This window comes from Sprattus sprattus (genome assembly GCF_963457725.1).
Source record: "Sprattus sprattus genome assembly, chromosome: 16".
Lineage (NCBI taxonomy): Eukaryota > Metazoa > Chordata > Actinopteri > Clupeiformes > Clupeidae > Sprattus > Sprattus sprattus.
In genome coordinates this window covers 16106298-16122459 of record NC_137914.1, presented here as the reverse complement: position 1 = coordinate 16122459, position 16162 = coordinate 16106298, and the positions used below count along the sequence as shown (strand labels likewise).

Below are 16162 nucleotides of genomic sequence, written 5' to 3'. Positions count from 1 at the left end.
TGCAGTTTCTTGTAAAAACTGCCATCCTCTCATAACTTGTTTCACTGAAACAATTGCGTAACATCAGTATGTTTTTTTTTTACTCACACATACGCTCACGTCTTTATTACATTTGAGACTAGAACATTGGAAAATGCAAGATGACAATGATTTTTCAAAATAAATACATACAACACTAAGAGAGATAGCTGTGATTCACAGTGAAAGTCTAGTTGTAATTCTGATGGAAAAACAAACAAAACACGAAATAAAAAAAAATAAATTAAATAAAAACAAAATGGGCACCTGTTTGCTTTCAAATAATCTGAGTATTGGAAAATCTAGGACATTCTATGTGAATTGCACTGTACCCTATTGTATGGAAGTGAAACACAGTTGCACAGTATGCTCTGAGAGCTGATGGTTCACACAGAAAACAAACAGTCCTTGGACATAAAATAACAAACAAGACACCTACAAACCTACTGGTACTTAAGATGCTGTGATACTGTAGATATCACAGGAGACCTGTGTAACATAATTCATGCTTTTTTTTTGTTCAGTGCCTGTGAAAGAGGCTTGATGATGTTTCATATAAAATATGCTTTGTTACTTAAGTTCACACATGGTGTTAGAAAACAAGACATCCAAATTAAGGAACAATTCAGTGACAGAAGCAAGAGATTCCCCACCATCAAATTCTGAGGCTTCAATATACAAGACAAAATATTGGAAACTCCCCTGAAAAAATAGCCTTATTTTGAACCAACAAAACCACAATTAGAATGCACCTACACTGATTAATAATATGAATTTTAATCATACTTCACATCATATGCTTGCGACCAACAGCAGTGTATGGCTGTGTGCGACTTCAATGCAAGATGTTACAGTACCAGAGTTTGAAAGGGGCCAAATAAGGTGAGTTAGTAAAAAAAAAAAAATCATTGAAGGTGATGGGTACAGTGATTGTGGCCAGAGACTGTCAGCAGGATGGTAGCAAATAATCACACAAACAACACACATCTAAAAATCACCACAGACCTACATAGATCTGAAAAAGTCCCAACAAAAACAGTACGTTTGTGACAGTTGTGAGCTTCACACTGCTTGTAGTTATAACAGGGCTGCCATTTGGAAACCAATTTGTATTGGATAATGCACAACCCCCTGACCCCCAGGAGCACCCCAACAGCTCATTATGTCCCCATGATCCAACTTCACAATCACACTAGAGCTCAAGGATGAAGTCAAAATGACCTTTACAATACCCTGGCGCAAACATAATTTCTGGCGAGTTCTGAGCGCAGAGTACTCTAGATCAGAACTAAATTGCCACCTCCTTAGTCACTCAAAGGACTAAAGATGGTCCTTGTTAAAGAATGAGCCACCATCACACTACACACAATGCAGAAATTGTATGACAACATTCCTAACATTTTGAAAATGTTCTGAAGGACCTATTTGATATTAGTTTACTAGAAATGCAGTGTTGGAAGGAGTTTCCAATATTTTTTCCACCACTATAGATGTTCAAATTCCTGTGAGACATCCACCCACACTATTTGCTAAGCCCAACTAGGATAGCTGAAATAAATATTTGTTGTTTTATTTCCTGCATCAGTTATGATTGTACATTAGCATGACACTTATGCTGGGATCACATGTCAAGTCTGGAGACCAACCCCAAACAAAAGGAGACTACATTCAGGAGAGCAAAGATCCCCCCCTCTACCTCCAAAGAGTCAAATTACAGCAGCTGAAGCGGTGTTCATCTCCAGTTGTGGTACAGGTACAGGGAAGAGAGGAGCAGGTTAGCCGTTAGGCTCACACACAGCACACCAGGCCAGATAGACCGGCTGAACAGACCTGTGGTGAGACCAGAGTATCGAACATCAATTCTGTTCAGTTCCAGATCAAAGGGCAGCATCTCTTAACTTAACAAATGTTAAATGTTTGGTCAATACTTGAACCTTTGTGTAGTAGGATGCTTCGGTACTTACCCCTCCAGTGAGACTTGTCCTCAGTTCCGTTGCCAGTTGTTGTGTCGACATGGCACTTTGAGGACCCAGAGGACCTGTCTTCCCTCTTCTCATCAAGGTCAGACACACTGCTGTGCTCCAGAACAGAGCTCAAGTCTGTAGTTTGATCACGTCACAATCAGTTACAGAAGCCAAATCGAACAACAAATCCTCCTGTAAACTGCTTTTTTTTTTTTTTTTTACAACAATGTATCACCAAGGCACACAGTGATATTGAAAACTGGCATGGCGAAATAGATGACACCTCAGTTCATTCAGAATTTTTTGAATTACTTTAATATTAATTACGACATTTTGTTGGCTCTCCCTTTTCCGGTAACTAAAAAATATGCACAAATGTGAGACATCACATACCGTGATTTGAAGCAGAGAAGGGCGTGCAATCTGGAAGAAATTGACTGTTGGAGAAGTGGGTGGGCTCTGGAGCATAGGGAGGGGTGAACAAGCACACAGGCTGCTGAGGCGGGGAGAAGAGCTGCAACTTGCGACCACCAATGTTGAGCCGTGCTGGGCTGATGAGGGGGCGACGTTGCCAGGCCGAGCTGGAGGTGGACGTGACCGAGCCTGCAACTGAGGGTGTGGGAGAGGGGCCAGGAGAGGAGGGACGACTCCCAGACTTCAGTGAAAAGTAGTCTGGACCCACAACGCCCAAAAGAGGAGAGGCACACAATTAAGGGTGATACTAATGTATGTAGGAGGAATGTTAAATTGCCAGTGGATGATTGAACAGCGAGCTCCTCAACTTGGCAACAAAGACAAAAGTTCTAACATTTTGTGCAAAAATAAAAAATACAATTCTGGGTAGTACTGCACTGGAATATACCTGAGGATGGAGAGTCTTTACACTGTGAGGGTGGCCTACTTCCGCTGAACAGGTAACCGGAATCTTTAAAACCAGAGAAGAGAAAACAAGACTGAAAAAGTTTCTGACATTTAGAGCTTGCATAAATGCCCTTGTACAGAGAAGTCAAAGCAGTCCTCAGGTAGAGAGAGGCGCAACATGATCTGAACAATGAGGTTCCAAATGGGTCACAGGCAACATCACCCTGAGACAATACAGCATCACCCAGACAATACAGCACTCCACACCTGTGCATTCAAAGGCAGAGGTCTTCCTCTCTCCCCTTTCAGGGGGAAGCATGTCTCCATTTCCCGATCACCCATTCCAAGAATACCTTCCCTACTCGTCTGTCTAAAGGTGCCAACACAGCTGCAGTCCACTTAGAAAGCGGTTCCCATGCTGAAATAATGAGCGCTTTTTGGCCCCGGAATGGGTGGGGACAGATGATGGAAAAATAGCGAGAGGGGTGTCAACAAGTGCAGCCTCGCTCATGATACAGCTTCACAGCATAGTACTACTTGTATCCTCATAAGAGCCAGAGCTGACTGACGAGCAGCTGCAACAACTGTAGCATGTGCACAGTGAGGGGGTAACAGGCATTGCTTGGTTACCTGTAAGGAGGTGGCATCTCCATGTATTCCCTACCTTTGGGGAGGCAGTGAAGCGATAGCTAGCTACAGGAAGAACTCAAATGAAATGTATGTAGGAGCGGCGCACGTACAGACCAAAGAAGGTAACTAACAAGGGCCTTAAATTATGGAAAGTCATGGAAACTGTATAAACACGAGTAGCATGGCCATCATCAGTCATTAACTAGTTGTGTCAAGCTCTGACCAATCCAATCACCTGGAGAAAATGAGTACCACTTTGTGTCAGTATTAGCATTAGTGTTTCAGTGTTGTAATATTATTCCAAACACGTGGTTAAGTGACAAACCTGGGTATGTTTACACAAAGTTGTAAACCTCCAAATAGAAAAGCCCTATGCCTCCATTCTCCTTGCAAAACAAAGTCATAGGGCTCTTCTTTTAGGTTTACCACTTACTCTTAATTAACGTATTCAGGTTTGTCCCTAATACACGTACGTGGAATACCCCCGGAGTATTAAAAGGCTGACCGTGACCAGCTGACACCTGCCAGACTGATGACTGATTACAGGAGGCTGCTGCAGAGCATGCTCTGATGGCACTACAAACGCATCGAAACAACATCCTCCACTGAGCCCCCTCACAACTGCTATTTAGTCTCCACTCCCACACCCCTCCTAATCCCTGCTTCAGACGTTCGTAGATCCTCACAGTTCAAACGCTTTGCCTTTTCCTGAGCCGCAACAGCGGGATGAATCATGTTTGATACTTTTGAGGATGTACAGACACAAAAAAAACTGGTCTGAACTTCAGAGATTCCAAGAAATGTGCACTTGAGTGATGACAAGGAAGAGTTCTATAAACTAAGGAAGGATGAAGTACAATTCAAAACAAAAAAAAGTATGCATGACACTGAAATATAATGTAATATGTAAGAAACTGGATGACAGCTTGAAAAAAACTTACAAACAGGAGCTGCGATTCCAAAGTAAGATAACTGCACCTGGGAACTACTCGTAGCAGCCGGGCCAGTCCGCCCTCACACTTCACACATCTGAGACACCTGAGGCCTTGTCTCACCACCTGACTTCATAGTTTTCCTTGGCACCCGGCTGCATTCCCCGCAGAGGTGCGGCCTCGAACCCTCATGTGAAGACAGAACCAAAAGTTCCCCATTCCTTTCACAATGCCACTGACCCACAACGGTGCCATGATGCACCGTTTCACAGCTCCATGACAGCGCAGAGGCCGCTCCTCAGCAGCGCTGGTATGCCGCCAGCAGCGCTGAGGCTTCAGAAGCGTCGCTGATGATTGAGCGATGCTTGTTCACTGCTCCAGCTCTGTATAGTACTTGCTCTCCGACCCGCAGTTCTGCTTCTGTAGCAACTTTTTTAAAGTGGAAGGTGCCATCACACAACACAGCTCAAACTGAATCTACCTTTCCTTGTTAGGAGATGCCTTTAGCTGAGCATTAGTCCGAGGAAATCAGCATGAGATCCCTAGCTTTCATTACCTCCTGATGAGTCCTATGATTTAAAAACAAGTTGGAGGGAGACACAGCATGTGCAGCACAGTATTGTGCACAAACGGCAACCATACGAACAATTACTGCCCGCCATTTAGTCTGCTCTGCTGGGCTTTGAGCTGTAAAGGCTTTGCGCTGTAAAGATAGATTTGCTTATATTTCCAACCAGTCTCAAGACTGCAACTAACACTGTGCAAATTCTGTACTTCATTGAAATTTTGTCTCAATGTTATCAATTACAGGAATTTCACCATCATAGAAAAAACAGGTGGGTTATCTGAAGTAATACAGCTAATACACACCCAGACAAAAAAATAAATAAAATAAAAAACATTAAAATGAAACGATTTGACCAAAGTCCAAAGATATCAATAGCTTAGAGTACTGACCTGTCCGTGTGAGCGAGGGAATGGTCCCAAGAGACAGGGCTCGATTTAGTCTCCCCGGCAGAGACGAGGGGGAGGCCTTGCGAGCCCTCTGGCTCTGCTGCCTGTTGATGAGGTGTGAGAGGTTGGGGGGTGGAGTGGGTACAAAGGTGGCAGACCCAGACACGGGCATTGACAGCAGAGCAGATGGTCCACCGCACACAGAACCGCCCGACAGGTACCTGCAACACAGGGAGCGCAAACAGTTCCAGCACTGAATCCCACTGGACTGTGGATTGCCAATCACTGTTACAGTGCTTATTGCTCACCTCTCTGTACCTACTTATTCTCCAGTCTCTTCTTATACTACTACTATACACAGCCATTAGGAGTGGGAATTCCCATAGAGGCGATGATACGACATGATCACGATATATTAGCCACAATACAATTGTGATTATTTTATTTACATTTTACAATACAGCAAGTATTGCAATTCTGTGAGACATTGCTATTTATTTCTCCCATATATTATGTTTCATATACTGGGAGTCTCTGCAGCCATCTTGGCCCAATGTATTTGTTCTTGACTGACTTCCACTGTGACGCAAGAGGATACAAAGTTCTTCTGACATCTTGCGGACTTCAGAATGTCCACAGAGAAATGGGAGTCCGCAAGATGTCAGAAGAACTTGTTATCCTCTTGTGTCACAGTGGAAGTTGAAAAGAAAGCCAATCAAGAACAAATACACTGTGCCAAGATGACTGCAGAGACTCCCGGTATATGAAATATAATATATTGGAGAAATAAATCACATGTACAAAAATACAATGAAATATTGTATTTTAATTAATAAATATTAAGATTCTTATTGTCACTGTTTAAATCTAATATTGTGCCGAAAAATAGATGAGACTAACAAACTGATGAGATATACAACTGAATGTGAAACAATGGACAACAACGGGTTCTTGGTCTCTGTAAAGTGCTTTGAGACCATGTCTAATGTTAATGGTGCTGTGTAAACCAATACAATTTACTTTCATTGGGAAAAGTAAACTGCATATGTCAAAATGAAGACTATTCAACTACACAAAAACAGATTGTCTAAATAAAAATCATTGCTTTTTTTATAGTGTGAAAAGACTGATATTCAAGTTCTTCCTAAATAAGCATAATCCCTTAACACGACATGGATCTCTTCAGAGTTTTGAATAAAGAAGGACAGAGATTTGGACAGGTTTGAGTACACAGACATAAAGGGCATTTGGTTTGCAGACAGCAACACATGCTGGACAACACATGAGAGAAATAATTTCCAGCACAAAGCTGCAATTGATTGCCTCAGGCGGCAGTAACCCTCCCTGAACAGAGAATCAGTTCACTGAAACCCTGCTGCACGGGCGCTAAAACAAGCAAAACAGCAACTGTTCAGGGTTCACTGGTATGATTGGGCACTAAGGGAAGCAGGGAGAGCCCGTCACAGCTGTTCCCGACACCCCAAACCACCAAATGTCCTCATTGGTGAGTCAGTGTTTCAGTGTAGCATGAAAATCATTGCACTGTAGGACTACTTATCTAACTGAAACTTGGTGATTGCTGACCGAGGCTATTGAAACTTAAGCAACATCTATCAACAAAAATGATTTGTCTGGCTGTGTGTTTATACACACATTTAAATGCTAGATAAATAAAAGACACTTGTAATAATTTTACATTATATTTTATTTCACTTTGCAAAATATGAAAACAAATACACAGCTGATGTATGTTTAAGAAAATCCTATAACAGGGTTATTTTCTTGATAAATAATTATATTGATGGCACCTCAAATACATATTTCGGTTGAATGACTAAAGGACTCTGTATGGACTCAAGGACAGTCACATGTACTGAACTAACCACGTCACATTAACATGGGTACATTAACACTTCACAAACAGCGCAACTATTCATGCATATGCTCTCTATGGATTCATTCTTAAGTGAAACAAAATGGCTAAACAGGACAACATTCCTCTAGCTAAGGGCATGACATTTTTTCCGAATAAGGAGAGTAAAACTCAGTCCATGAAGCTTTATGTATGCGGACATTGTGAAGGTAATAAACAAGTCATTCTACTTGTGTCTTATTTTTGACGGCAATCGTGGGCAAGTAGTGACCCGTGTCACTGCCGCTTTGGCATAACATGGCCACCGCCATTTTTAAAACCATTAAAGCTTCTACAGCACACTTGTCCCTGGCTAATGGACAGCTGCAGGTGAAAAAATAAAAAAAATATATAAAAATTCACCCATACAATCCACTTTCTGTGGACTGAGCTTTTATCTCCCTTTGACACATCAACCAATCACGTCTGAAAAACTGTACTGAACACACACTCAAACACAAAACATATGTAACCACTATGGTATAAGGGATAAGGCCTAAAGGTATTATAAAAACCAAAGTAGGCTAAAAGCAGTCCAGTTTTTTCTTAACATGACTAGTTTATCTACTAGAATACTAACATGGTGGCTCACCAGGGCACACGGACTCCACTGGCACATTAGGCCACCTTGCATAGTGCAACAGTCAGGATTTGACCACTTCTGTATCTATTCCCCCCCCCCCCCCCCCCATTCATTAGCCTGCAACCACTGTTTCGTGCCTCTTTTTGTTTGCTTGTTTTGGTAATGGCTGAGGGAACTGCAGCTATGCGGAAGAGCACAATGGTATCGAAACCACCAGAACCCACAGTTGAAACAGCAGAATCAGAATGGTACAACAGACATTCCCATTCACAGCAATACATTATTCTGAGTCACGTAAAGAAAAGGATGAATCAAAACCATAGGGAATTATGTGACGTGTTTGTTTAATGTATTTGAACATTATGATGCCCATTAAATTAACTGCTCACATAAGATGTACTCATGTGCTGACTGTTGTTGTGGTGCGATAGCATCCCTAGCAAGATGAGCCATTGGGTTCTCCAGCAAAGAGAATGACCACAAACCAAGAACACTTGTGGTCCATCTGCATTATATTAGGTGAGAGGCCCATCTTTGGCAGGATTAGCATATAGGCAAATTAGAAGCTAAAAAACTCCTAATGCAGCATGAGCATGCACACAAAAGTGCAATTGTCCTATTAGCAATATTTGATCATGTCAGAATACATTTTCAGCACTGTATTTGGCTACGGGCTCATTAAAAAACAATACAGTGAATCGTGAATACAATCTTTGCCTATGCTACATGGAAAGGATTAACTGAAAAAATACAGTTATATACTACTATTAAAAAAAACAATCTATAGTCAAGTTCATTCACAATTTCAAATGTTCACTATGTCACATCAATCCTTTCCACTATGGAGGATTATCGGGGCCAAAACTAAATAAATAAATAACTAAATAAATAAATAAATGAATGGTTAAATACTTGGATAAATACATAATTAGATTTATTTATACCTACATTTATTTATTTATACTTACATATATTTATTTATACTTACATATATTTATTTATACTTACATTTCGTCATACATTTTGTCATACATTTTGTCAAACATTTTGTCATACTTACATTTTGTCATACATTTTGTCATACATTTTGTCATACTTATTGTCATACTTATTGTCATACTTATTGTCCACGGTGTAACTTGCTTGCAGCAAAATAAATCCGTCATCCCCCGTCACCAAGTCAGGGGGCGGGTTAAAGCCTCTGATTGGTGGTTCAACTTGAATTGACTGCTTTTGACTAATTCAAGATGGCAGCACCCGGTGTGGATTAAATAAATGGAATATTGCATGCTACAGTAGTCGAAATGTTGGCTGTAGCTGAGGAGATGGAGGCAACTGCAATTCACATTGTTTTTAAAATCATATTGAGGGCTTCGCTGAGATTATATCAACGGTATCGGCCCTGACTGACACAGACATAGATGAAAATGTGTTCACGATCCTCAGCGAGATGGTATTAGATGAGGCTGAGTGATGGTCATACATCCTGGAGGTGGTCGTACTCTGTTTGATCTTCGGCTGGCACAATTGAACACTTCGCACTCTCTGGCCTGAAAATACAAGATATTGCGAACCTTTTTCGAGTGTCCAAGCGCACTATCAAGCGACAAATGCAGCAGAGTGGTATCAGGTATTAATAAGAGTAGACTGTGTCTGTGTCAGGGGTATAGATGTTTGGGATCTGGAGAAAGTAATGGGTAAACGTCCCTTGTCATGACTAAAAGGAGAGCTCCAACTATTAACTCTCTAGTCTGAGAGTTGTCATTTGTTGGGGAGCTGTGAGACTCTTTCTCTGAGACTGTTGTAACGTCATTACTGCTTGACTGTCACTATGTTTACAGTATTGTGCCCTATAAAAGATGGTCCTCCGGCCTTCAGAGCGGAGAGAGACATGATTGAGACCTAAGCCTGGTGTTGTGTTGTTTTTTATTGTCAGAGGTCTGGGTTTCTCTCCCAATCTACAGATTGATAAACGTATTAAAATCCAGAACTCAACTGAACGTAGACCCCGTTTATACGGTGGGAAAACGTATATATTTTCATGCGGTTTGGCCTTTCATTTACGAGAAAAAACGGAGGTTTTATCACGGGAAACGATCATTTCTAAAAACTCCGGCCTAAGTGGAGATTTCAGGAAAACTCAGTTTTTGCGTGTGCACTGGGTCAAACGGAGTTTGCGTCACATATGCGCCTAAAATGCATTCGTGATGTGAGTGTCCTATATTTACTGTTTACTGATCATAGATGCTGTTAACGTAGTGCTCATTTATACGTTAATGCAAACGCAGGATTGCATTCTTTCAACCCTATAACTGAATCTCTCAACCCTTCCCCAGTGTGTGACTATTGGCTTTAACAATGGTATCCCCTGCACTTCCACCAGTGGACTACGAGTTTTACATTCCATCTTGTCTACCTGTTGTAGCCAAATAAACGTAAAGGACATATCTAGGACTCATAGCCAATTTAATGGATTAGCAGCCTACTTATGCAAACCTACAGGTTTAGCATAGTTATGATGGCGTATATGCGGGTTCATGTAAACAGAACGTTTTTTGGAAAAAGACCTTGTGTGTGCGACATTATTTTTGAACGGAAGGGCAGAAATATTCTCTATTCTGTAATTACCCGGCTATGTGTAAATGTGGTCTTACTCTTAGTCATCCGTTTATGAAGAGACGGACAAAACACTTTCTTCATCACTGGTGATTCAAAAACTGAGGACATAAGAACCATGCTACAGCGTAACATTCTAATAGCAGCCTGATGCAAACTATGGAAGAGATAGACGTGATGGGGTAACGACAGCGCTACGACCTGGCTACGACTACTACGGCCAGTGCACCCAGTAGGCCACATTAAACCCAACATTTCATAACACTACTAGAAATACTACTAGTTGTAGACGAGTTGAGGGCCTCTTAAATTAAGGATGCAGCCTCACGCAGCAGCTGAGGGTATGTCTTCTGGGACATTCTGGTACCTTGATTTATTTAAATAATGCTCAATAACTTTCATTAAACTAAATCTGGCGCTTGGCATCCATAAACGCCAAAATTCAGTATCCCTCGAGCCTGATCGACTGGTTGAGCCTGCCTGGTGTGTAACACCAATCAGAGGCTTTAACCCGCCCCCTGACTTGGTGACGGGGGATGACGGATTTATTTTGCTGCAAGCAAGTTACACCGTGGACAATAAGTATGACAATAAGTATGACAATAAGTATGACAAAATGTATGACAAAATGTATGACAAAATGTAAGTATGACAAAATGTTTGACAAAATGTATGACAAAATGTATGACAAAATGTAAGTATAAATAAATATATGTAAGTATAAATAAATATATGTAAGTATAAATAAATAAATGTAGGTATACATAAATCTAATTATGTATTTATCCAAGTATTTAACCATTCATTTATTTATTTATTTAGTTATTTATTTATTTAGTTTTGGCCCCGATAATCCTCCATATTCCACTAGTGAAAAACACTTTAAGTATAAGTAGCTCAAAAGGGGTTACTTAAAACAAATGTGTGCATGCAAATGTCCACTACAATCAATGGATTAGTGTTACAAGAAAATGTTTGCTTTTGAGAGAGTGAGGTTACACTGAAGTGTTTGAAATGCTACATTGGTTTGTAAAATCAGGCACTGTGCAAAACAAACATTCTAAAATATCCACAGAGTTTTAAAACTCCACAGACACACTAATTGTTACTGAATGCATGTGCTTTAACGGGGAATTAGTAATCATGCTCTTTCAGAATGGATGGAGTAGACACACAGTGTTCTTAGGTATGATGAGAGGCTTTTCAAGTCTCACTGATGTGGGGTTGAACATAAGGTTACCTAGTCAAAGAGCTCTTGTCATTTTATGCCAGAGCTCTTCACAGATGGGTTGGTAAACACAAAACAGCTGATGGGACAGATAATGGACTGTTTTTTTGAGTAAATCAGCCAATATGTCGGTCTTCCTGTGAATCCATTACAGGTAGGCCTTACAGTACTTATACATAGCTTGGAGTCAATACTTGGGTTTAAAACAAGTCCGCAGTCCAATCCAGTCTCACTACAGCACCTACAATTCATGTGTAGGACTCAATGCTAGGCCATTCCAAAACGTTTGGTTACACCGAGCCTAGAAAAACAATAACGCTAACCGCAGGAGCTTAATATAATTTCAACTACTTACTAAGCAAAAACCAAGGTGTGTAGGAATGAGGCCTGAGGTATCCAACACCATTGTTTGGTGTGTTTCGCTAAATAGCGTACTTTAACTTAACTTCTTTTCAGATTTCTACAGAACATTAGTAGGTTCTTTAAAAGTAGTTATAGTTAATAGCCGCAGCATAAAACATGGTGAATCATGTACTCTGGTAAGTTTAAGCAGTTTAGCATAATAAGCATAAAATATTACACTTTTGTCTGTTCGATTGAGAGCAAGTTGGCCAGCCTTAGCCTACTAACCCCAGTTGCTATGGTTATGCCTTTTTGTTTACTCTGAATGAGATTAAGTTAAACATCCCAAGCAGTAGGAAACAATGTACACAAAACACACACAAATACCCATATAAATGGTAGCTATACTCAAATCCCTCAGCCATTTCGTACCCAAAAACATCATGTAATGGCGAACAGCCAACATGATTGCACCATGAAGCGCTAATGCATCCAATTGAATATGGTACTATAGGACATGTACAATGTTTAGATTCTGCTTAATCTGCAACTGCACCGATTTGAGGAGTATGGTACTGTCCTATATGACTACTCATGGATTTGACTTGGTCAAATGGGAGGCTCTGGTGCGATCATTCAATATGGCACTACCTTATCAATAAACAAAAGGAAAGTTAACATTCATGTTGAATTAATGCATTAATTTGTAGCACATCAGTAGCAAGATCACAGATGAATGACAGGGAAGAGAGTAGTTACCTAGGGAGAGTGACAGAACAAGATAGAAAGCAGACTTGCATCGAGCTCTACACTGTACTCTACTGATCCTTAAAAAAAAAAAAAAAAAAAGTGTCACTGTTCAGATTCTGACCTTCGACCTCTGGCTCTCCTTTGACCGATGGATTTACGTGTTGCCACGGCAGCAGCCAAGCCAACCAGACAGCACAAACAAGTGGTGCCAAACTTGACCGTGTCAAGCCAGTCTGGGATATCCATCTTCAGGTAACTTTCCGACCAGTGAAGGCAGGTGACCACGAACCAGAGGACAGAGGCAACAACATCAATCCTCCTCAGTCTAAAAAATTAAAAGATCACAGCACAAAACAACTTCAGAAACACCATAACATGTCTCACTTGAGAGTTCCAATTGTTGAGGAACGGCAACAGCGATAATGGCAACCCTATATTCACCCAACAATTTATGTGAATCTGTAGGTTACTAAAAATGTATCTGTACACCAAAATGGAATTTAAAAGAGCAGCAAACACGGGCATAAAGGCCCATAGGCTTTAAAAACATAAACACACACACACACCTGACAGGTCCAGCCATTAGAACCCCCGTAAGGCAGGTCAGTAGACCCATGGAGGCCACAGCTGTCTGATGGTCGCTGCCATTCTGCCAAAGCTGCTTAGCCTTCTCCAGCATCTCTTCAGGCAGCATGTCCAGCATCTCACTCCACACCTGTCCTACTGGCCAAATGCCAGCTTCGCCACTCTGCTCGGAGGCGCTCTCATTGACTTGGGCCTGCTTGGGGGGAGCAACCCCACCACTGAGTGTGGGTGGGGCGCTCTGCCCAACCGAAGAGTTTGCATCCTGGGAGCTGCACAACGCCACCGCAACCAGAAATGCACAGAAGAGGAAGGCAAGGATGCGGAGGAATATCACGCGGGCAGGTGTGGGGAGGGAGTAAGAGTTCTGTGGAATACAAATGCAAATAATCTTCATGATACATTCACCAGCCTTCACCATTCCCATCTTCATGATGCATTCGCCGGTTGTGTGACCCTTAAGCTGATATCACAATGGTCTCCTTTCAGTCTTGCATTTAGTTAAGCGTGGCAATGGTTTTAACAGTAGCTTTAACAGTAGCTTACCTTGACGATAGCTTTATCTGCGTCGCGGCTTCGCCTCAGCTGGTGGTTGAACAACTGTGTCCGAAGCTGGCGGTTCTGGTGCTTGATGTAGTACTCCACTGCCGTCTGACAGGGTCGGCATAGCTTGTAGGTCTGTTCCAGGTGGTGTTTGTACACCTCAATCTCCTCGTCATAGTTTTCCTTAAAAGACACGTTCAAGCAAGGTCATTGCATTTCAGTCCACTACAGAGGTTGAAAAAAGTATTTGTACTCTAGAAGTTCATTTCGCGTCTTAGTTTGCATGAGGCTGTCAAAAGAATCCATCTGGCTAATCCTGAAAGGCCGCCTGTCTTCCCAGTGATTCTCAGGCATTCTTGTATATCCATCCGATTTTGTGTTTGGACTTTATCTGCAGCACTACTCATAAGCATTTAACCATCTCCATCAAAACTCTATGACAGATCTGGCAAAAACCACTTAGCAGTCCAAAAAGCTACTTGGGAGCAGTCAATCATGGAAACGTACTTTCAACTGGAGATTACACTTTCCAATACACCATTTTACCACAACATTTAGCATAAATACAGAGTGGTGTTGGTGTGACAAATTATCTTTTACCACAAGATGTTAATACAATTTTTCTCCACCCAAAACACAATTCACAGCATTCAATGTACTTTAATATTTATTCCACTTTCTAAACACTTGTACTAACAAGACTCATTAGCAGAGCATGGGTACATACATCTTCCCTTGGTATGAAAGAAGCCAGCTGTTTGATCTTCAGGGTCTGATTATTGTTGCATTTCTTGCAGAGCAGCATCTGGCAGTTGACCCACTGTAGTGTTTTAGGCGTTTCAGGTGGAGGTAAGCCAGCAGAAACACCATGGTTCAGGTGCTCCATGGACTGAGCTGGTATGGGCTTGTTATAGTCACCATTCTAGGGATCAAGACAGAGAGAAATGAACACGTTTCAAGTTTTTGTAACAACTAGACTTGTAACAAGACCAAGGAAAACATTTCATTGAACACAACACACCTCAAGGGGAGCTTAAAGCAATGACTTAAAGGATATTTATAGGAATAGATCAATTAATAGAGAAGAGTTAGAAAACCTAAACATGAGCGTGTTCACTCAAAAGCTGATATCCTTCTCGAGGTACAAAAATGTTACAAGCAAGGTTTGTTTTGTCTTCACCTCCTGAAATCCATTGTACTGTTCACAATAGGGGCAATCCCAGCAGTTCCGATTTCCATAAGGAACAACAGTATCCTGGTTACAAAACCAGCAGTTCACATTTACATGTGTCGGCTTCTTCCTAAGAGAGGAAAAGTATAGAATTATAAATTAAATATAATTACTATAATGCAAATATAATTTGAGAAATGCAAAGAATTATGATAGTGAAGGTCAAGCAGAGTAAGTCAGGGCAATGTCCTTTAAAAATGTTGAAGCTTATAAAGCAACACAGCACCGTTATGTCTAGACAGCAGCAGCCCTACTTAGGGCTGTAGGGAGTTGTATGATATCGGACGTCACGACAGTGACTCGATCAACTAAAATTCAGTTGACATGTTCGTAATAGCATGTGAACAACACAGCTAGCACAACTACGAAGAATACTAATGGTCATTGACCTTAGTTGCATTATGTAGTGTGCAGGTAAAGCATTTCAGATTGCAACGATACGAACTAAGATTAGCTGTTTAGCTAGTGTTAGCACTATTGTAAACACGAGAGGCCTAGCCGCGTCTCAGGTTCCTTCAACCAAATGTTACCTGGTAGCAATTTTGTATATCAGGGCGCCTCCTGCAACAAAAGCAGTCGCTCCGACCCCACCATACATCAGCTGGGGATACTGGAGCAGCATTTCGTTGAAAACGTCCATTGCATTTACAACGTAAATGCCGATTTTCAGCGCTGTTTCTTCATACACTCAACACGCGCACGCGGCAAAATGTCGTCAGCGGCGTGAATGCAGTAGCAACTAGTGGTACACGGGCTAAAATACCCAGCATAGGATATCAAAATAAAAGTGCATTTTACGTGAACTCTCATGGAGAGTGACCCTCGGGTAGAAAATGATACACACAGGTCCTGTAAAATGAAATTAAAATTGACAGCATGTTAATTGTGTTTACATAGGTGTACTTACATCAAAGTAGGTAAAAACCTTTACTTTGGGTTGATATCATGAAAATGAATCAATTCAATGTCACTTCCTCTTGACAGGAAAACAAATATTCTGTGTTCTGTTAAGATCA

General features: G+C 41.2%; 1 protein-coding gene across 1 annotated transcript; it reads right to left on the bottom strand.

The window, feature by feature from the left end:
* Nucleotides 1–659: 659 nt before the first annotated feature.
* tmem201 (transmembrane protein 201) lies at nt 660–15855 on the bottom strand. Its single transcript, XM_080854307.1, has 11 exons — nt 15677–15855; nt 15096–15216; nt 14643–14837; nt 13919–14098; nt 13357–13739; nt 12912–13115; nt 5363–5580; nt 2845–2907; nt 2376–2654; nt 1983–2117; nt 660–1848 (listed from the first exon to the last, which is right to left on the bottom strand). Exons 1-11 carry the CDS (start codon nt 15784–15786, stop codon nt 1751–1753), a joined length of 1986 nt encoding a protein of 661 aa, XP_080710433.1. The 5' UTR covers nt 15787–15855; the 3' UTR covers nt 660–1750.
* Nucleotides 15856–16162: the final 307 nt, after the last annotated feature.

Bases quoted from the DNA above. Each gene is read 5' to 3' on its own strand.
- tmem201 (XM_080854307.1), bottom strand. From the start codon at position 15,786: ATGGACGTTTTCAACGAAATGCTGCTCCAGTATCCCCAGCTGATGTAT. The intron at 14,838-15,095 runs GTGAAGACAAAA...CTTGATCCCTAG, and splicing joins AGTACAATGGATTTCAGGAG to AATGGTGACTATAACAAGCC. The intron at 2,118-2,375 runs GTATGTGATGTC...ATCAAACTACAG, and splicing joins CTTCTCTGCTTCAAATCACG to ACTTGAGCTCTGTTCTGGAG.